The 22,430-nt window shown below is 39.3% G+C and overlaps 1 protein-coding gene across 1 annotated transcript in view; it reads right to left on the minus strand.

Annotated features, from left to right (window-relative positions):
• Positions 1–22,430, minus strand: part of PARD3 (par-3 family cell polarity regulator) — a 412,448-nt gene that overhangs the window by 161,961 nt on the left and 228,057 nt on the right. The window contains exons 13-16 of the mRNA XM_009325558.1: positions 20,461–20,649; positions 19,812–19,982; positions 8,272–8,422; positions 227–416 (exon numbers count right to left, since the gene is read on the minus strand). Coding sequence (XP_009323833.1) covers positions 227–416; positions 8,272–8,422; positions 19,812–19,982; positions 20,461–20,649 — 701 coding nt within the window. The remainder of the gene's footprint in view (positions 1–226; positions 417–8,271; positions 8,423–19,811; positions 19,983–20,460; positions 20,650–22,430) is intronic.

A 22,430-nucleotide genomic window follows, 5' to 3' on the forward strand; every position in this document is an offset into this window, starting at 1 on the left:
AAACTTTCTTCACCGAAAGGGTTGTCAAGCATTGGAACAGGCTGCCCAGGGAAGTGGTTGAGTCACCATCCCTGGAGGTATTTAAAAAACATGTAGATGTGGTGCTTAGGGACATGGTTTAATGGTGGACTTGGCAGTGTTAGGTTAACGGTTGGACTCGATGATCTTAAAGGTCTTTTCCAACCTAAATGATTCTATGATTCTATCCACTAAACCATGCTCTTACCAGTCTGTTGACTCATTAATTGCAGCTTTAGCCCATCCACCAGCATCAACAGTGCCAAACCCAACATCATCATGGGAACTGGATGACGACTGGTCAGAGAGATGAGGAGGGAGTACCGACAGCCTATCATCTTCAATAATGACAGTGTCATCTTGGGGCATGTTCACCGTTGGAGACAGCTGATATTTACCTGAACAATGAAAGGGAGAAAAACCCAAAAACTAAATAATGGCAGAGAGTGCCTTGAATAATATATAATCACAGCTGATAAAATGTCATGTCAAACTGCAATGCTACTGATAAGAGTGACACAACACAGATAATAAAATTAACTACATCTCACTATATACACATCTTCCTATGCAGAGATCTGAAAAGTAATATACACCAGTTGTATCTGCGGCCTACTGCAAGATCACAGAATCACAGAAGGGTTGAGATTGGAAGGGACCTCTCATCTGGTCCAACCCCCCCTGCTCAAGCAGAGACACCTACAGCCAGTTGCCCAGACCCTGACCAAATGGCTTTTGAATATTTCTACTCCACCACATCCCTGGGCAACCTGTGCCAGTGCTCAGTCGCCCTCACAGTGAAAAAGTGTTTCCTGATGTTCAGAGGGAACCTCCTGTGTTTCCGTCTGTGCCCATTGTCTCAGGTCTTGTCACTAGGAACCACGAAAAAACATCTGTCCCAGAAGACAGTATCTTCTCTTGCATCAAATCGTTTGGTAGAAACGAAGAAGGAGCTCAACAGGGGCTAACAGAGCTCTTCACTTCTCCTGATCAACCTTGCCCTCATGAAATTTGAAACTTGTTTGACTGCTATTGGGAACTTGGAACGCTTTAATAATGCCTCCACAAAGGTAAGAATTGTAAAAGGTGATGAGAACTCACGGCTAAAGCTAAACAATTCCAAATTTTCATTGTTGCCTTTAAAAAATAATCTGGAGGCACACATGCAAAATTTGGAAAAAAGAATACCTAATTCTATTACCACCAAATTCAAATAAGTTTTAACGCTGTTGTTAAAATGCTTCAACTAGAGACATCACATACATGAAAGAGACATAATAAAGACTCAACATTATTCTCTGTTCAGTAGCAGAATTCATTGGGTTAATTTGTGAGAGTAGCAGTTAAAGGATGGTATTTAGAGGATTCTTACAAACTAGTAAACCACTGTTTCCAAGTAAAAACCAGTTTTAATGTGCATATAAATATTATAAACCCACTACCACTACTGCTTTTATAGGGATAAATATATACATATAATTCTATTTTCTAGTAATCATTTCAATGCACATTGTATAACAATTTTCAAACTACTGTATAAAAAGCAGAAGCAACTTTTAAACCTATAGAAAACTTTATGCCACCAAAAGAGACTAAAAAGCTATAAGGAATATCAGAAGGAATATTTTCATTGCAATGCTTTGTAACGTAACTATGGTTTAAATGGAATAAATCTGTTTTTCAGGATAGATGCATGAGATACAGAGTTGGGAGGATGGGGGTTATATATTATTTGTATGACAGTAGAAATATAGAATTATCACCATTTAAAATTTTAACTTGGAATAAACAGAGGTTACTTCAGTATCTAGAAACATTAATCTAAAACGTGCTCTAAGGAAAATAAAGATTTGCAAATCTGGATGAAAATCATTTAGTGATCTGAGGCAGTGGCTAATTATTAAGTGTGATTCTTTCATATTAGCTGCACATCATTTTTTATGTGCTAGAATACCTTTAGAAATATTTTTTCCTCCTGGATATTGATGCTCGACTTAAAAAATGATGCTCGTCATTTAAAATGTTTGGTCCTAACTCTCACTACACGCAACATTATTTCTAATGAATCATCATGACATTACATGAATTTTATTCCTGGAAATGTGTTAGCTTACTAAAACAATTAGTAAAATTGTCACATATCGTGAGAAGAAAAGCATGAGCTTAATCAACCATTAATCTGACAACAAACTATGAATTATTCTAAAATTATGATGCACCGCATCATAATTTCATATTTTCATAACATAAACTGCTTCTATGGACACATCAAATATTTTCACACTTCATTTTTCCTGCAGATATGGAAAAATTGTGTTGAATTAGGCGAAAAGAATTTTTTCCTCTTTTCTGGAAAGGTTTCAGTTACCATCACTGCCTTTGCATGCAATTATTAAAAAACAAACAAACAAATAATACCTTATGTGTAAAGAGCTAGCTAAAATCATCGCTGCACTAGATAATACATTTTGTATAGCTTTCCAAAGGGGGGAAAACTGGCTTCAAAAGAGATCATTGAAGAAGGCAATTGAAGAAGCAGCTGGAAGAAAAAGGTACTGCATGGCGAACATCTTATCACTGTCAAACTGAAATGAATGTGTTCAAGTTTGCATAACAGCTGATTTTTTGCCCAGCAATAGCTTCTATGATGGACAGGTTAATGTTTAGCCTGGTAATGTACTTCTTTCCAAACATAATGCCTACAAGACTGTTAACTCTGTAGTTAATAACGTCTCCAAAGAATTGATTGTGAAAAGGTATAACCTTATGGCATTTGGCAGATTGAACTTCCCATTTGAGAGTCTACAGTAATTCAGTAACATTTTTAACTTTTCACTACCCTTCTTTATATCTGACAAGGGTGAAGACTGACATTTTAATAGTTGCTTTGGAATTAAGGAGAAAACCCATCTGACATGCCTATGCTTTTCACTGCAGATGAAGCTAAAAACAGGTGAAAGGCTTCACCTCCAGCAGATGGTTAGACAGACCTCAGCAAAGGACTCAATACGTCCTTTGTAGAGAGCTCAGCTGAAGTGGACAGAAAATACCCTTGGAGAAAGCAACTATGCAAGTGTTGTGAGAAACATTACAAGGAAACATCAAAGAAACTTCAAACCTAGTAATCATCATTATATTTGACTGATCTACAAATCTAAGATGTTGCTCAAGCTGTCTACAAACCTCTCCAAGACAATAATTTTCCCTCGGGCTAGAAAAGTGCTATAAAATTTAGACTCTGAATACACTTCAAGTCCAGTTTTGCATATATTAATTCAACTTCAGCAAGGTAATCTGTAATAATATGTAGTATTTTGGACGGTGTAATAAGGAAGGGAAAACATTCTCCCTTTCAAGTGTGTCTCATCTCAGGACAATGAGGCTCAAATTTCTTGAACAAGTTACCAATCTAAGTAAGCGTAGCCTAAGGACAGTACCAAACTATGGGGTAAGAAGGGTTCCCATCTGTGCAGAAAAAAAAGTCTCAGAGCTCCAGTACCAAATGGCTGGTCTCCAGGTCTACGAGGACTTTCTGCTTAGAGGGAAAAATATGCCAAACAGCAACACTTCAAACATAATAATACAGTATATGTATAATAATAGTAACAGACCTACAATAGACCAGAAAATAGTTTGGACCTGAATTAAACCACCAACATAAAGTGCTCCAAAAAAACCCCGAGCATACACAGTATATAAAATGAACAACAGGCTTACTCATGAAGAACCCAGCTACTCCAGGTCCTTTTAAATCTTGAAACTCCCTGAAGTTTGGTTAATCTGTTTGCTGTAATAACTTGGCTCCCATACTACACTGCATTCTCCTGGTACTGTATCTGGCTTAGTTCTTGTGCCTTTGCTATTGCTTTCTCTTTAAAGGAAGGTCTAAGAAATCTGTTGATCACCCTTACAATATGTTCAAAACCAAGTATTACTTTATGTGTGACTCTCATAAGCATTTTGATATCGTGGGATTCAGACCAATGGTACACTTCAAGCCTCTTCCACAAGTAGAGGGCCTTTCTTGCTCTGACATGGCAAGTGATTCCTAACCTGCCTGACCAAGGAATCAGCAACAGCTACTCTGTGATGAAGTATTAACCAAAGTAATAAATACAGTAATAAATAACAGAAATAATAATAAAAGAAAACAGTGTTGATGATGATAATAATAGTGACAAGACTTCCTACAGGAGGGATACAGAGAATTGTGCAATGAGAAACCAGAATTTCTCCAGATCTTCATTTATTTATTTTTCACTAACAGCATATTTGTCCCCAGCAATATACCAAGTTTTGGCAAAATTTCCCATAGATACTCACATCATCTAATTTTCCAAGCTAAATAGAGATGGGATTGGGAATACATGTGCAGGGACCATCTAAGGACAAAAATGTCTCCACTATATCCAGGCTTTGGATCTCAAGAGAGTGCTCAGATCTGTCAAGACTATTGCAGCAGACCACCGCATTCTGATAAGATTCCTGGCTGGCGAACTGCATTCTGCTTGTAAAGGGTTATTTTCATTTCATTGACACACACACACATCTCTAGCTAAATTTCTTTCAGTAGTGCTTCCTCCTGATTCTGTCCTTAGGACAGCAATTATTTATGTAGAGAACAAAGTATTTCCTGTTGTGCAGGAACTATCAAATTTTACAAAGTTCTGGGGGATTCTTCAGGATGACAAGCAGGTTCAGTGCAAGCTATTGCTATTCTGTGTACCCCCTAATAAATAACTTCTGGTTAGTCACCTTTAGCAACAAAACCCACCATGTTCATAAAAAAAAAAATCAGCAACTAGAAGAAAGAGATGAAAGAGGACTTTGTACTAAGCTGTTTGTTGAATAAGAATAATTTATATAGACAGCAGCTATGTATTTGCGTATTGCAAAAACTCAGGAGCATAATGGATGATATACAAGAACGGTGTATGAGAAGAAAAGACTTGAATTTTTAATCAGAGAGCCAAGCAACCAGCATAACACAGTTATTTTGAAAGTACTAACAACATGCAACCTGAAAATATTAAAAATAAATAAACATAAGGGTTTATCATAGCCACCTAATTCTTAGAAGACCCAAATTTATATAAATAAAAAACCACCTCGTCAAAACAAAAATATCATTCCCTGAATACAGAAAGTAATATCTCCTCTCCATCAGAAATTTTCAGTGAAATCTTATTAAGTGAAAAAGCATAAGAAAATCTATAATAGCAATAATCATCTAGAAAAGCAGATCAACGTAAGAATCGTCAGAAACATTAAAAGATTTATGTAGCATTTTTGCAGTAAGCAAACATTGTTTTACATAATTTAAATCACATTCTAAAATTGGTATTTTATTCTCATTCTCACAGCAAGGCTCTGACAACCAGTTCTTGCTGTCAGTTATGGATTGAAAGAGTAAGGAAATTGTTTTAAATACCTTTGCTGAAAATTACATTAGATGTATTTAAAAGAAACAAAACTCTCTTAAAAGTTTTGTTCCAACTTAAGCAATGACTGAAAAGAGCAGGCATTTTCCACATCGTGAGATTATCAGTTTTGAATAGTCTAACTTAGGAAGGAAGAAAACTCAAAATCCATCAATTTTATCCAACAGCAAAAGAAGCAGAAAGACCTACTCCTTCACACACGAAATCAAACTGTGACCTCCTCACCACAAGGTACCAAAAGTACTATAAGTTTACATAGCTAAATCCATCGAGGGGTAAATAAAAAGATATCAGGTGATTCAGAGAGCCCGTAAGTCAGAGGGCTCCTCAATACGGGGAGAGCACTCAAGGGAATCAGCACTGCGTAAAGCACTCCTTTTGGTTTGTTTTCATGGTCAGGACTGGCATGGGAAGGTACAGACCTCCAGTCTTCCTCAGCCAGATTGTTCTTTCCTCGCTTTTAGACCAATTTTCAAGAGAGGAGAAAACACTGGAAGAGTCATTTAACACCACATATATGTTCTCAAGAAAATAAAATAAGTTCTGAGTTTTTTCTCATTATAAACGTTAACAGGACAGGAATTCCACTGCATAATAAATGACTGAGTCTTACAAAGTTAGCTACTCTGAAACAAGCAACTATACCTCTCTCTCCCAACAGGTAATAACACCTCTCTCTTGTATGGCACTGCAAGAAAACATGCATGCAATAATATCACAAAAGATTATAAATACTGCCGTTTTAACTTAGCGGTACTGATTAATTCAGAAAAAATTAGCATATTAGAAAACTGACTGCTACCTAAAAACTGTGTTTAAACATGACAGCTCTGTGAAGCTGCCGTGATTGCAGAAAGGAGTGACCCAGTCCTGGCAAGACCAGTTTTCAGTTATGCTTGACTAGATCACATCTACTATGAGGTTCAGGCACAATTTGATTTTCTGTGTGCTTCCAACTAAAGCATCAATGGATTTAAGTCACAACCAACCAATTTTCTACATAGTTCCTGGTTTCTGAAAACAATACAGAAAAACAATGATTCAGAGGAAATCAAAACATCAACTTCAGGTTATAGAATACTTATAAAACGCAGGAAGGTACATTGCAGAGGTACCCAAAAGCATTGGATTTTAAGAACTTTGGAAAGAATTTTTTTCTTTTGTTGAAATATCAGTTACTGACTACTGCGAAAGGGATCATACCAGACTGATGAACCACTACATCGATTTGGCATGGCAAGTCCTGCGTTTCTTTGATGTGGAAGTAAACTGCTGACACACATGCACACAGACTCTCTCAGGGTTTCTTCTCCCATCACTGGACAAGGTGTTTAAGCGATAACTCGTTAACACCTATATGAGCTCTACGTGTAAATCCTCTGCAACACTGATGGAAAGAGCAGAAGGTAGTGCTTTGCAAATGTTTTATCTAAAGCCTTGACATCACAAGAACTAGTCCCTTCTACAGGAGAGTAGTGCTAAAGACATCAAATAATTTCATCACTCCTTAAGTTTGTCAAGTAATTAATAGTTTTTTTAAATTGTTCTCTTTAAGAGCATGTGACTTTGGGTGAAAAGGTTTCATGCTTCCTTGGTTCTCAGGTATACAATTTTTCTTCTGAGCTACACAAAATGTAACACAACAGAGCAGAATATGATTTATTTCTAATTACTCTTGCCCAAACGCACAAAAAACAGACAAAAGACTTAACTGAAGTTAAGTCTTAAACAGCAAATTTGCGGATTTTCAGAGAGTTTAACAACAGTATTGTTCTGCTACCACAAAGAAAAAGCAAACCCCAAAATAAGAAAAATTTAAAAAAAACCCAACCCCAAAACAGGGTGAAATATATATACAAACTGTTGACTGGAAAAAGCCTAAGTGGTGGACTTTCATTTTCTAAGGCTGAAAATCAATCTGAAGCAATTAAAAACCTATGTTCAGCCTTGCTTCATATCAAGTTTATAGCAGCATCTACTAATATATTCTGTGTGTATCAAGCACGCTAAAAGAAGTCCCAGATTTAATGGCCACATCTTACATTTAAAACTTGCAACTCAAGCAAGCAATTGTCGCGTCTTCTGTCAGGTGCTATTTTCATCAAGCTGCCTTTTGTGTTTAAATTTGAAAATCCTTTCAAACTAATCCCATCCTAGTCAGTAAATCTGACCACTCCTGTGGCAAGGCAAGTCTTTATTACCTAGCTCTGTACATCAGAAGCTGAACTGCTGCAGAGCAACCGCTAATAACCTCATTATCCACTGGGGCCATGCAGACGGTATGGCACAGAATCTACACGAGGGATGCTTAAAATTAGTTATGAGGTTTTAAAATTGGTGTCCTGCAAAGCAAAAATTCAAACAAATTAATGAAATGCCCTAATAAGCATAAATGGATGCAAGTTTGCCTTATTTATTTTCGTACTTTAGTATGACTGAAACAGAGGAGAAGAAATGCTGAAATTAATTCTAAATTCCCATGAGTCACTGACTCTCACACAAAGGAAGACTCAACGTGGAGACTAGACTTACCAATAATTTATTGTCCCAGATCAGACACTGAAAAACCATGTTAAATGCTCCTGTTATTTATTCTATTACCTGCCACAGGATACAAAATTCACTTTATAATGCCATTTGACTTTCTTTCTCACATTAACTATCCAGAAGGCTCGTGTGGAACAATTTTAAGGCACATTTTAAGTTAGTCGGTGCAACCTCCATGTTCCCCGATTCCCACATTAATCGCCCTTCGCTGAAGCACAGAGAGGAATAAAAACACGCCCCGATTAGCAGAGCTGATTTGACTCACCCATTATCCTACTCAGCGCCGCGTTCCTCGTGGGTGACTCGCTGAGACCCTCGATCCCACCGTAGAGGGAGTGGGAAATCCTCCGTTCCCGGTCATCCAGCAGAGTCTCTATGGGCAGCTCTGGCCCAGAGGGGCTCCCAGGTGATTCCAACTGCACAGAGAGAGGAAAATTAGCGCCCAGGGTCCATTTAGCAGCATGGGGGAACTGTAACAACTTGCCTAAGGCCTAGACCTGTCTGGGCACCCAGTGGGCTAGAACTTCTCACCCTGGACAAATATAATTTGCAATGACAGCTCTGCTTAATGACCAACTTTCTAAGCCACTTTACACTGCACCTCCCGTGGCGCCCTGTCAAATTTCAAATCCTTCAGCAGAAAATTGGTGAAAGAAAACCTTGCATTTTGGTGCCTCTTTGTTGGATAATTTCTTAAACAGACAGTTTTGGCTTTTTTCAGTACTATCGGGCAGACAGCTGGGCCATCTTTCCCGCACTGACAGCCTGTCAGAACAAGGCCCCTGTCAGGAGCGCAGAGCGGGAACTCCATTTGGAATTGGGCTGCTGGCACTTTTTGAAGTGGTGCAATTTACTTTCAAATGTAATCATCATGGAAACCCCCCAGGAAACCTCACCACACATATTAATAACCAATACGCAAACACTCAAACATTTTGTAGTTAGGATGAAAAGAAAAAAAAAGTCAGACTTCACAGTAACTTTTTTTTTTTTTCCTACTTATGATGAGTTCTTTGCTCTGCCTTTCCTGGCTGCAGGGTACAGAGATCTCGCGTGCTTCATTCAGTCTGGAAGCTTCCCTGATCCCTGGCACTGCTGCAGCATCCAGGCAGAGCCACAAAAACCAGAACTGGCAAGACCTGAGGTGCCCCCTGACCCCAGCCCTCAACCCCCGGAGCTGCCGGGTCCCTGCCCACCACGACTCCAGGCAGGCCTCCCCGGGGCTTTACAAGACAGATGAAGTAGGTGGTGGAAGAAGCGACGGAGCCGGGCTGCTTGGCCACACGCACAGGGGAGAAGACCGCATGTACGGCCACCTCCCCACCCCAGCTGCTCTCCATCAGGAGGCTCCCCTGAGCAACTTCCCAGCTCAGCCTTTGCTTGCAGAAGCTGGTCACCCCTTGTTTTTCTGCGTATGCCTCTCAGATTTTTCAAAAAGAGAGGAAAAAGTAGAGTTTTCCTCAGCGAGCCCCAGAGAATCAGAGCACAGTGGACAGAAGCGCCCATGCGAGGCAAACAAAGAAAACAATTTGGTATCGTCTAGCTGGGTTTAGCCACGGGCAGCTCCACTGCCGCTGCCAACGCAGCCCCTGGGAGCGAGGAGAACGAGTGCCCATGCACTCACCAGTCGGTTCGGATGCCCAATTTGTCAGCGCCCAGTTGCTCTCTGCAGAGACAAGAGACTCCCCACACCGTCACCCAGCCCTGGCACCATCCAGCCCTCCTGCCCCCAAAGCTCTTCATTCACCTGAGCTCTAGCACCCTGCTGGTACTCGGTAATGCTACAAAGGAGCTTCGCAGAGATCATTAAACCAATTCACCTAAACAGTGTGAACTGAATCCAGCTCTAATAAAAAAATATTAAAAAATAGGTGCGTTTTGCAGGGTAATTGTATGAACTCACACATCAAAACATTAGCTGTTCTCACCAACACACCTCTTCATATTGAAATGTATAGTTAAATCTGAAGAACAATGTCCTTACACAAATCCCATGGCATATATTTTATATGTATTGAAATACAGCGGGGACCAGATACTGCAAGATACCGAGCACACTGCAAACTCTTTGAAGCCACTGGGAACCAGGAATGCTTGTTCCACAGGACCAGTCTCTAAAAGAGCACGAGAGGAGTAGTTCATATTTTCAGGAATTACAATAACAAGCAAGATGTTTGTTGGTTGTTTTTTCTTTAAACAGGTGCCCATTATTAATCACTCCATCCCCAGATGACTAAGAAATGTACGCTACGAAAGATTTTAAAAAATCTGCTTCAAGGGTTACAAAGCACTCAGCTGCAGTCTCCACAGCAGAGGCTTTGAAGTCAGCCCGATGGACTAATGACTTATGACATTCGGGCACTGGCGTAACACCCGGTACACGGAGGGGTGGAGGTTTGCGAAACACCGCATTACAAAGTCAAGGAGACCACGATCAGGAGGTCGCAGAGTCTGTAGAAATTATTATTTCTGTTCAAAGCCATCATCTGTTTAATATAAATGAGATATTTAATGAAGTTCCAAATTGTAGACTTATCTCTCCCAGTTTGATAAGCACTGGGGAGATTTACTGCATCGGAGGGTCAACACAATTACAATTGGAGGCACGTCAAGCTGCAGGAGAATAATAAACTTGCAGTGCAAGTGAATTAGACTCAATAAGGTTTAAATTGTGAAATGAGGATTTGTTTTATTAGTTTTTTTAAATTGCAGATTACAACTGACAGCTTTACTGAAAAGTAAATTAAACAATATTTGTAGCCTCTGTTATAAAGGAATCTAAGGCAAATTCAAAAAGAATAGAAATGTTAAATCCTGAAACACTAAGAGAAAAAAGCACAGCAACATTAGACTGCTTGAGAGCTTAAACTTGCATGGTAAAGGCATTAAATGATAAACTAACCTTTATTTCACTGCCTTTACATAAGGTGTGAAAATATCAAAGTGCTTCGGGATTTATTCTCCCAGTGCCATATTGATGACTTTATGTAACAAGTGTCCAGCTTTTAGTGAGCCATATCTCACAGTCCTTCTTCATCTGACAACCCATCAACCTTCAAACTCATTTGTAGGAAGGTCTCAAGAGATTTTCAGAAAGATACTGACAAGAAGAAAGCTCTGAATCAGAGAAATACATAGAAATTCACTCCTGGTAATGCAGTAAAGTACAGGGTAAATAAAAGAAATAGCAGGAGCGCTGTGTTTAGATGGCCGTGTTTTGTAAAGTGAATCATGTATTTTATCATTTTCACGAGGAAAACTTTTTCCATTTCTAATTAGCATCTCAAAAGATGGGTTTAAACAAAGGCATCAACAGCCAACTACACAAATATTTTACAAAAGATACAATGCCGTTTACAAAATAGCAAAAATTAGACAGGAATTACACAACTGGCTTTCACACACAAAAAAAAAAGTCTTTTCCTTACATTGTTAACAGAAAGTTTGTGTAAGAAAAATACATTGAATTTGGGAACTGTGCTGTAGGCAAGATAAAGAGACCAACAGTCCAAAGCAAGATTGCAGTTCAAATAAAGACTTGTTCTTTCTGATGCATTTCTAATAAAGAGCTTGAATTACACATTCCAGTTCCTTCCCTTAGCTGATACCAGTGTTATCCGGTATAATTTAATTTGATTAACTGATAAAGAGTAGGTAATATAAACAAAGGTGTACGAACTCCTGACCTTCATTAAAGGCCTGGCAAGGAAAGCAAGCTAAACTGGCCCCTATATTTTGTATCAATAACTGCCCCTAGCAGGAGCACTTCTTGGTGTGGCAGTTCAGAGTCACGGACCCGTTGAGATTGGATGGAACCACTGGAGATTATCTACTCCAACCTCTTGCTCAAAGCAAAGTCAGCAAGAGCAGGTTGCCCAGTGCCTTGTCCAGTTGGGTTCTGAATACCTCCAAGGACAGAGACTCCACAACCTCTCTGGGCAACCTGTGCCAGTGGTCGACCACCCTCTCAGAAGAAAATTTTTTTCTTATGTTTAAAGAAATTTCTTGTATTTCAGTTTGTGCCCGTTCCTTCTTGTCCTGGCACTGGGCAGCCCCGAGAAGAGTCTGGATTGGTCTTCTTTATTCCCCCCATCAGGTATTTATAGACACTGGTAAGATCCCCCTGAGCCTTCTCTTCAGGCTGAAAAGAGAGACTTCCCTCTCTGGGTCCTAGCACTGATCTATAATAAATGATCATATTCTTAAAAATGCAATAAACCGTCACATGCTGCAGCTGGCCTGTAGCTCCTTTTCTCTCCATTCTCTTAAAATAAAAATAGAAATAAGATTTTTTTTTTTTTTTAAATAAAAAAGGTCTCTACCCTGGCCCTTTGTCATTCAGATAAGAACCAGCTGTTTGCTAAAGTACTGTCTGTACTAACTAGCCCAGCTGCTGCTTATCTAGATGATAAAAGGACAACTAATGTGGTCCTTTTTACTTAAACACCACCATCCATCCTATCTGAAGTTATGCACATAAATATGAAAAAAGTTTATGCACAAGAACATTGCCAAAATATTCAAAGCATAAACAAACTTTTGCTTTAAAGAAACAATAATCAGACTGCCTTTTTCCTTTAAAAAGTAAATTATCCAAATACTGGCATGCAAGCATTATGGATTTTAAAGAAGTCAGTATACAAATGTGCTATATATCACACTGCACCCAGGGTACTGAAGCTCTTTCTGTCACACAGAATTATTCTCCAGGCTTTCTTTTTCCTTTCTTATCTGTGTACTGTGGCTAAGATGCCCAAAATGCTTCAGCTTCCTTTTTCAACAGAGATACTTTTACAATACTACTACCAATATTAAATAAGGTTTTCTTTGTTATCACCCAGGTTGGGATCCTCCTTTAGGGACAGACTTTGCAAGACGCGAAAATGTAGGTAAATAGCCAGTAAAAGGGTCAGGTTTGACTTACATGCACAATCATGCACTAGTAAATGTAAAATTAGTACAGCGTTTCTAAGAAATACTGCATTCTTGTTCTGACAATGCTAAAAGCTTTCAGAATGGTGGGAAGGAACACACACAGCTTTGCAAAATGTAGTTAGATGGTAGGTTATGGGGTATGGGGCGGAATCTGGGCCAAGACGGAGCTTGTAAGTTGATATGAAGGATAGAAAACAGATGAAGGAGAAAAAAGTAAGTCAAAATAGATGGGCACAGGTAGAAGGGCAGAGCAGAAGACACAAGATACTACAAAATAGAAAACCATGTACCTACTTTCCCAACAACTAACTTTTTGAAATATTTCTTGGGAAGTTTACTATTAGAAATCTACCTAAGTACACTGAAAATGATGCACCAAAAAGACCACCAGAGGCCTAAAAGGAGACTATTAACAAGTCCTGTATTAGAAGCTCAGGTAAAATGTGCCACAATTAAAAAAACCCACCAATATGGCCCAAGAAATTGAGAGAAAGAAGGAAGAATTTAAGCAGCACCCTTCAGAGGATGCTCAGACTGAAGGTAAAATGTTCACTAAGGACATCAGACATAGGAAGGTACACAGCGAATCAGTTGGTCCCCTTGATGACAAGAGTGAAAGGGTTACTGAGAGACAAGTCTACAGTAGTGAAACTCAATGATTTCTTTGCCTCAGTCTTTACTGCTGAAGACGCTGGTGACATTTCCACACCTGACCCCATTCTTTGTAGCAAATAAGGAGAGGAGTGAGATCAGCCCGAAGAAAATACACAGGAGCATTAGGCCAAATGGGTAGGTGAGAAGTTAACGTGTCACCCAGGTTGGATGGCATTTTCCCAAAAGCTCCGAAGGAACTCAACCATGAAACTGCGTAACTGCTGGCCAAAACCTTCAACATACTGTTACGAATGGCCGTGATGCCAGAGGACTGGTGGTTGCCTATATTATCTAGAGAGGATCTTGGGAACTCCAGACCAGGCATCTGACCTCCTTCTGGATAAAATGGTGGCATCTACAATAAAGAGTAACATCACAGAGCATGATGGACATGGGTCCATGGGGATGGCAGACATCCATAGGGAAATCCCACCTCACTGGGATGCTGGAGTTGTACAAAGGTGCCAGTAAGCTCTCCGAGCTCTCAAGCAATGGAATCAGACGTGACATATTCGCTTTTTCAAAAAGCCTTTACCAAGGCTTCATATCAAAGGCATTAAAGAAAATAAGTTTCATAGGACTGGACTAATTTTTCATTTTCTAGATTGAAATCTGGCTAAAGGATTGGAAACAAAGATCAGTCTCCAGGGTGGAGAAAAGTCAGCTGTAGGTTCCCCCAGGGATCAGGGCTGGGATCAACTTAGGCTGATGAGCAGCTTTATCAATGACTTGGAGAAGGGGGTGAACAGTGAAATCACTGTGTTTGGAGAAGATACTAAAGCCTTTTCGATAGTTAAATGAACTCCAGAAGGTCGTCACAAAACTAATCTAGCAAGAAAAGAAAAAAACCAAACCTATCATATCAATTTCAAAGTAGGTAACTAGGTAATGCATGCAGGGAAAAATGATGCTGAATGTGTTATACTTCCACACATACTGGAAAAAAAAAAGATGTTTCCTTGTTTCCTTTCTTTTATAATGAAACCACTCATTTGAAAAGTCTCTCTCACTGATCTGTCTAACAGTCAATTTATTTAAACAGTTGATGAGGTCCTTATATGGTCTGGATTCATGACTGTTTCTCTGCTTCATGGTATGCTCTGTTTTCAACTCAGCAACTGGAGCAAAACTGAACAGGCATGCAGAAAGAAATTTGGGGATCTGCAAATCATTTGTAAACCTTTTTTTCAGGCAGGTTTGGCAGGACATTAATTCCGTCAAAAGAGGGAGACAGAAAAAGAAAACCCCTTGAAATCTCTCATTTTGAGGAAAATGGTGATGCCCTCTCTCTTAATGGCAGACAAGTGCTGCCTGCGTGTGACACGAACAGAGTGCAGACGAGCAATCTGTGCCTCTTAAGCTGTCCAGGTTGCAGAACTAAAAAGAGCAGGATTCCAAAAGTAACAATTACCTTTATTTTCTTGAATCAGCACATACTGCCGCCAGCTGCACAGATCTGCCCGACAGTCATGCCTAAGCGCTGTGTATGCATTATGGCCATACAGCCAGCAGCTGCTTGCCCATACAGGCTAATCATAATAATATCACTAATTAACAGAACACGGCGCAAGGAGCTCCAGTGCTTCTCCTTAAACCTTAGGCTCCTCAGTAATGAAAAAAATGCCAACCCTGAGTTAAAGAGCCAAAAAGCTGATGGCCATGTCTTCTGAAAACTGAGGTGTTAAATACTGGCTGTATATGAATATCAAGTCACTACTATTGTTATTCTTCCCATTTTTGCCACTGTCTGCACAACTTTGGAAATGTACCTTAAAGTCTCTTTCTGTGTTTAGAAAGGAAAGTTGAAGAACCAACACACAATGCTGATCACAGAGGGCAAGGCTGGAAGTTGAAAACACAGATTTGAACAGCATATTTAACTTTTTTGAAAGGGAGGGGGGAACATCAGATATATCCAAATCCCAAACTAAATGTTTTTTTTACACTAATCTAACAGCATCCATCAAATATTCACTGTGTGATTTTGTCTGGAGTGGCTGAGATATTAAACAAAGCTTTGCAAGGTTTTAGTGCAGCTTACAGAATTAACTATATTACTGTACTCTGTGTAGATGTAATGCAAACAGGAGAAAAACTCAGATACACAATTTTGGCTTTGAGTTCATTCATAACTACCACTCACTCCATGCTTATATCAATATTTACTACAAGATAATTCACTTGAAAACCTGGATGGATTATACTCTATCTCCTGGTGAGTCAATGAAAATTCTTTCTACAGGCTACTCTTCAGTTCAGTAAAACCACAACAGCATAAAAACGCTTTTTACCTTCTGGGAAGTTTGTGGTCTTTTTTGAGTTTACAGTTATGTAAGAGCTGACGACGTAAATGATCTCCTCACTACAGCTCTGAAGACAAGATAATACTCTTATGGTGTTTCTGTACATTTTTATGGTTACTATAATTGCTTTGGAGGCTTAGTCTAGAACATGAGAACTGGTGAAGCTGTATGAGAATAATGCTGGCATGAAAAAGGAGTATCAGAGGTCACTTCACGAAGTTTTGAAACAGTTTCATGCTCCAGTTAAGTAGACTTTGACTTTTGAAGCCTAAGAAAGCTTTCTGACAAAGAAACGGCTCCTCTGCAGCAGATCAGAGGCAACTGTCCCTGCCTCTCTAAACTCAGGATACCAAGGGTTGAGCCGTCCTCTCTTCTAGATAGCAATCAAAATACAAAATGCACCTGAAAATTCTGGTCTAAACTGAAACACAGAGAAATGGCACTCTGCAGAACCATGCTGTCAAAGGAGTTCTCCCCCACCTCCGCAATTCTTAGGGCTGATTATGAAAATTAATATTAAAAACAAAAGAACAGTATTCATACTACTAACTTACTTAAAACCCAATTCAAACTCAATTTTACTCAAGAAAAAAGCAGACTGGGTTGCCTATCTATCTCAGAAGAACTCAGTTTGATTTTGCAAGTGCAAAACAATTACTGGACTTGAAGCCAAGAAAAAAAAAAAAAGGCTTGTTTTTTTTGTTCTTTTTGCTGTTGTTCTTTTAACAGCCAGATGGCAAATGTTTTTATCATCCAGACATTGAGCATAATTCTTTTTTGTATTAGCATTATCACCCCTTGTACAGATTCCCCTTCCAAGACACTTGTGGCTGCTCTGCGGCACAGTGGGAAATCCCAGGGCGCCAAGTCCTGACCTTGCGCCGCGGTGCAGGACTGACCATGCCACTGGAAAGGAGCGGAATGAACACTGCTGTTGGCGATGCACAAAAGGGAATATAATCGAGCTTGTTCCACTTAACTGTAGTTCTGCAAGACTAACAAGAGTGTAAGCTATATTTTTGTCCATAAAGTGAGCACATACAATGCTGAATCATCACAGAAAAGAAATCAGCTGAACAGGATCTTTTTTGTTACTGTTGTTATTTTATGGTGACACCTTTGGAGAACCAAAAGAGAGTGAAAAGCATAGAAAACACCAGGGAAATACTTTCTCAAAAGGTAAACATTTCTTTTTGTCTTCAAGAAAAAATAGTAAAACCCCATTTCTGAGGAACATGCTGGTAAAAGGTGTGATTTATCAAGATAGCGTCTGCCCTTCTGATGTTTTTACTTCTGATCTGCAAGCTCCTGAATTTGCTGCCAGTCAGATGTAATTTATTTTTTGTTCTAATACTAAAAATCTTTGCTGAGACTGTATACTAGGCTGGTGGCAGCTACAGGAATATTCTAAGGGCACAGCTTGTGTGCCAGCGTGTCTAAGTAATCTAAGTTGCTGAATTAAGCATAATGTAGCTGAGGCTGCCAGATATGGCCAATACCTGATGCTCCATGGGAAAGTGAACATCACTGCGACCCTCAGTCGTGCAGTGCTGCTCTCCGGCTGGGTCTCAGTCCACATAACCATTACTTAGGGGCTAAGGTGACTGAATACCATACTCATATATGGTATTCACAGAATCACAGAATCATTTAGGTTGGAAAAGACCCTTAAGATCATCGAGTCCAATCATAAACCTAACACTGCCAAGTCCACCACTAAACCATGTTCCTAAGTGCCACGTCTACATGATACATAAATAATATTATCATAGCTTATGAATACTATATCTGATTAATCATATCTAAAGTTTAAATCCATCCAGTTCTTGAACAAGGAACTAGGGCTTAATTGCAAAATGCCAAGAAAAAAAAATCTCTCCTCACTTTTCATTTCATTGAAGTCTGGACACTGCAAGACTTTCAGAAAACCGGCTTCTTGAATACTGCCAGCTCAGCAGGTAAATAGCTTTATGTCCATACAAGTTGTGCTTTCATCATATTAAAATATGCAAACAGTATTGACATCGTTATTTCCTTTGGATGAATGTGATGAAAGCAAGAATTCCTGACAAAAAATAGTTACAAAAACTATTTTGCAAAGATGATCACTACACCAATAATTGCATATCATCACTTTCCCAAATTATGGCTCAACTCACTAGCTTATTAAGGAGCTGGGAAAATCCACAAAAAATGGTAAAGTAGGCCCATCCTGCTCCCTCTACAGATGTATTTTAGTGTATCTAAATCTGGTTCTAACACCAGTTCTTTCATCTTGGAGCACATATACTGTAGACTGAGCCATGTCATTTTTTGCCATGTGATTTCTGCAAAATAAATTAGTGAATGTTAAGCAGATGTAGGGCACCAAACTATTCTTAACTTGAATGAGCAAAAAAAATCTATTGGATTTAAGGAACAGTATCTTAAGTTCATCATTGCTGGATTTGCTCCATCATGTTTACAAACACTGTCTTGGTACATTCATTCTAGAAGATTTTCACCAAGAGAAGAGTGAACATCATCTATACCCTTTTGGCGGGGGAGGGGCGGAATTACATACTAACAGAAATAGTCTAAAATATTTCACCCTTTCTATGTAGTAGCATATAACATACATCTGAAATTGAGCAGGAATAAGAAACAGTCTGCAAAGGACAGTCTGTGCTCTCTGGCGCCCGAGTTCAGAACTATGGCTAGAACAGGACATCACCAAATATAAAAAGGTCAAAATTCCTTTGACACCAAGTGAGAAGCTGTGTGCATCCAAGCTGGCTTTCTAGCAGTGTGTATATATAAACGTGTGTATGCGTATTAAAGCTGTGTATAAGCAGTTAATCAAGAGGAGCCTAATACTTTTAGAGAGACCAGTGTCTTTTCAAACATGATTTTATAATATGCTATGAACTGCAATTTTTTAAAGATCAATTTTATGCATTAAAAAATAAACCGTTCCTTTTCCCCCTACGCGAGATCAGCAGTACTAAACCAAGTTGTGCACATCATTTTTGAAGCATGATGCTCAAGAAACAACGTTTCTGATAAGACCCTACCGGTGTTAATAAGAATGAAATAATGACTTTTAGATGTCTTAAGAACAGATGCTTCCCTGACCCTCCATTCAGCTGCACCCTATTTAACTCAGTGCATTTCTCCAATTTGTCAAAATCATTTTGAAGTCTAATTCAGTTCTCCACAGCATCTGCAGTCCTTCTCTGCTTCATATGCCCACATATTTCTACCAAATAGCATTGTTTACATTAATCTCGATGATAAACTATTAGAAATCATGAAAATGTTTCAAAACATCAACACATTAACACTCCAGTGGAAGAGACAGAAGTTGCAAATAGTATCAGAAAAGGAATCACCACTTCACCCTGAATTCAGTATTTCATACTTCCCTGCAATGAAGGCCAAGACACAACATATTTAAAATCCGAAATAACAGAATTATTTGCATCAAGTTCTGCAGAATCTTTACATGGAACTTTTAATTGCTTAGATAAAATATAATAATGAAATATAAGAGCTCTACTCTTAATTAAAAAAACTGAAAGTGACAAAGAAGCAAGTCAGTTAACACTAAGTCTATAAATGAAAGACTCAACAGACCCACATAAAAAACTCCAAAGAACAAAAATCACGTAAACAGTGGGATCCAATCACAAAATCAATATAGTTTTATTCAGTCTTTCCTGTTATTCATTGATGAAAATACTCAAAAGAAAAGCTTTATTGATCAGTAATAAGGTTAGCATGTCTAACACTGACATTCAGACCATTTTGTAATTCTCTCTTTCTTTAGCTTCTCAAATATTATTTTCCAGGTCTCAGAGGAAACATGACATCTCCTAAAACACAAATACCTTAAAAGTGAAAACTCCCAGTCCTTATATCAAAGGCGTATTACCTCATTGCATTTACTTATTCGCCTTGCCACAATAAGCTGAATCATTCCCCGTTTGTTTCCTTCAGTGGACATGGACCTCCTTAAAGTTTCCATAGCATCTTGATTTGTTTTGCCCAATAATGATTCTCCATTTACCGCTATTAGTTGATCGTTCACTCGAAGCCTGCCATCCTGGAAAAGGAAAGATTATAGCTAGTTACATAAAACACGCACAAAAGAAGTTTAGTCTGCTGGAGAGAGGAAAAAAAACAGAAGAAAAATAATCAAACAACTATATTTAGTCCTAACAGTTTATGGCCAAATGAACACTAGTATAATAGCTTCCATTGCAGCCATTGTAGGAAACATCTATTCCAATTATAGATTTGCACTGCAAGCTATTATCATAACCTGTTTGCACAAATAGCATACTAATTGAACTGTACCAGAGATTGCTCATATCCTTCCCAAGAATCTGTAAAGGCTGTTTAAATCCTGGGATGCGCAAACATGTGAATCTGAGTAGAAATCTAAGTGTTACCTCTGATGGTGTAATTGGAAAAAGCTACTTACAGAGCAATCTTATTCTTCTTGAATCTGTGGTTATTTTGAAAATAGCTTTATTATGGAAAACCGAGGAAGACAAAGGTACAAAGATGTTCCCTCTCACCTTGGATGCTGCTCCACCGTTAATAATGGACTTGACGAAGATTCCTAAATCAGCATGGTTTTCTTTTGACCGGTTACCTTTAACGCTCACACCAAGTCCAGCTGATCCAGAGTCATTCAGTGGAACTTCAAATGTTAGGAATTCCCTGGTGCCATCAGGTGTGAGGACAAGCTCCTCTTCTTCTGCTTTCTGTCGGGAAGATTAACATGGGATTATAGAAGAGCATTTCTCTTTGGGAATTCTCTTCCCTCAGCTATTAGCATTAAAAAACCCTGCTTTTAACTACAATGCCACAATATTTTCCACAGTAATTATTTGAAGAAACATGCACAAATAGTGTATTTTCAATCACCTCCAGCTGATGTCTAGATTCAGAAATATCTTATGTTTGTGTCTAAGTGCTTCTCTGTCTAGTAAAATAATTGAACTGTGTTTCATTACTGAATGTGCCATTAATACCAACTCACACGTAAGCTGCTCTTTCATTAGCCAAGAGAGAGCTGTATCAGAAGTATTTTCTTTCTTGCAAATGTACAGAATTTTAAAAATATCATCATCATCTATGGTAGCTTTGCAGTCATGGGGAGAAACTAAGTACAAGAAAATTAAATTCAAAAATTACTCATTCACCCCGTTTCATTTAAAACTAGCTGTGTTAGGAAAAACAGAAAATCACACAGCTGAGATCTGCAACAGCACATCTCTCTGCTATTGCCAGGCTTAGCATCAAATCCAGCTCTGAGTGCCAATTTTCCTGTCTTTCCTGGCTCTGCACTTCACCTCTGTCCTCTTACCCACATCTTTGGTTCTTCCCTGCCTTCCACACCCAGTTTTAGCCTGGCTGGGACAATCCCAGGATTTGAACACCAGGAATTATAGTCCCAGACCTGCCAGCTGCTCAGTGACACCCTTCCATGCACCCGAAAGCCATGCATGCGCAGGAGACTGGCCTCTTGCTTCGCCTCCTGCCGAGCTCGCGGTGACGGCAGTCTGGGAGCAGGGGCCCTGGGGTGTCCCCCCAGAGTGGTGGCACCCATGGGGGCAGCAGGCATGGGCACAGCACTCAGGAAAGAAAATGGTCAGGCCCTGAGGAGCAGTGCTTACACACAAGGGGCTGCTGCTGAAAGGAGGAATGGGAGGGACAAGCTGTTCACCAGCCCTGTCCCTTGCAGTAGACGTTGTCCACTTGTCTCTGACCATCTTTCAGTTATAACAAAGCGGTTATAACCAGTTTTGGTTATAAATTTATCAATTAAAGAAAAAAGTCATGCCCTTAAAGGCAATTCTCTGCAGTGGGCCCAGTGTCTGGCCCCCAGAAAGATGCTCATGAACCCAACTGTGCTGGTTTTTTCTCACCCACATGAAGGAGAAAGAGTAAGAGAACGTCCACCAGAAGGTACACAGTAATGTCTTTGTCGGCAGTTCTTCTCTGGAAGAATTAATATAGCCAATTTTTTTTTTATAACCTTAGCAAATGTGTCACCTCCCTTACTGACACTGATTTTATACCGACTTTTCCCACGTCACTCTCACCTATTTGCCAAGCTTGCTCCTCCTATTTTTCTCCGACTCCCAGATACTTGGAGCAGGACAAAACACATGAGAAGTTAACGTGTGCCTGCTGAGCCATCCCTGTTTCTTAAGACCTGGGGAAATGCAAAGCTGACAGGCTCTTCTGAAATCCAAACACAGACTATGGCAAAGATGGATGTGAAAGCCATGTGGAGTACAGCAGACTGAGATGATCAATTTGGGCACAAGCATGCTAGTTGTGTCACCATTGACCTAGAAATGCAATGCGAAAATGTCACATGGGAAGGCAGTCAGACTGCTGAGAGAACCAGAACAGCCAAGGGAAGAAAAACAGGAGCTCTATCTTTTCCCCCTTGGTTAAAAGCATGAACCTTAATGTGTTCACCAGCCCTTTCCCTTGCATTAGACACTATTTGCTTGTCTCTGACCATCTTTTG

The sequence above is a fragment of the Pygoscelis adeliae genome, unplaced genomic scaffold (assembly GCF_000699105.1).
Source record: "Pygoscelis adeliae isolate BGI_AS28 unplaced genomic scaffold, ASM69910v1 Scaffold175, whole genome shotgun sequence".
Classification (NCBI taxonomy): domain Eukaryota; kingdom Metazoa; phylum Chordata; class Aves; order Sphenisciformes; family Spheniscidae; genus Pygoscelis; species Pygoscelis adeliae.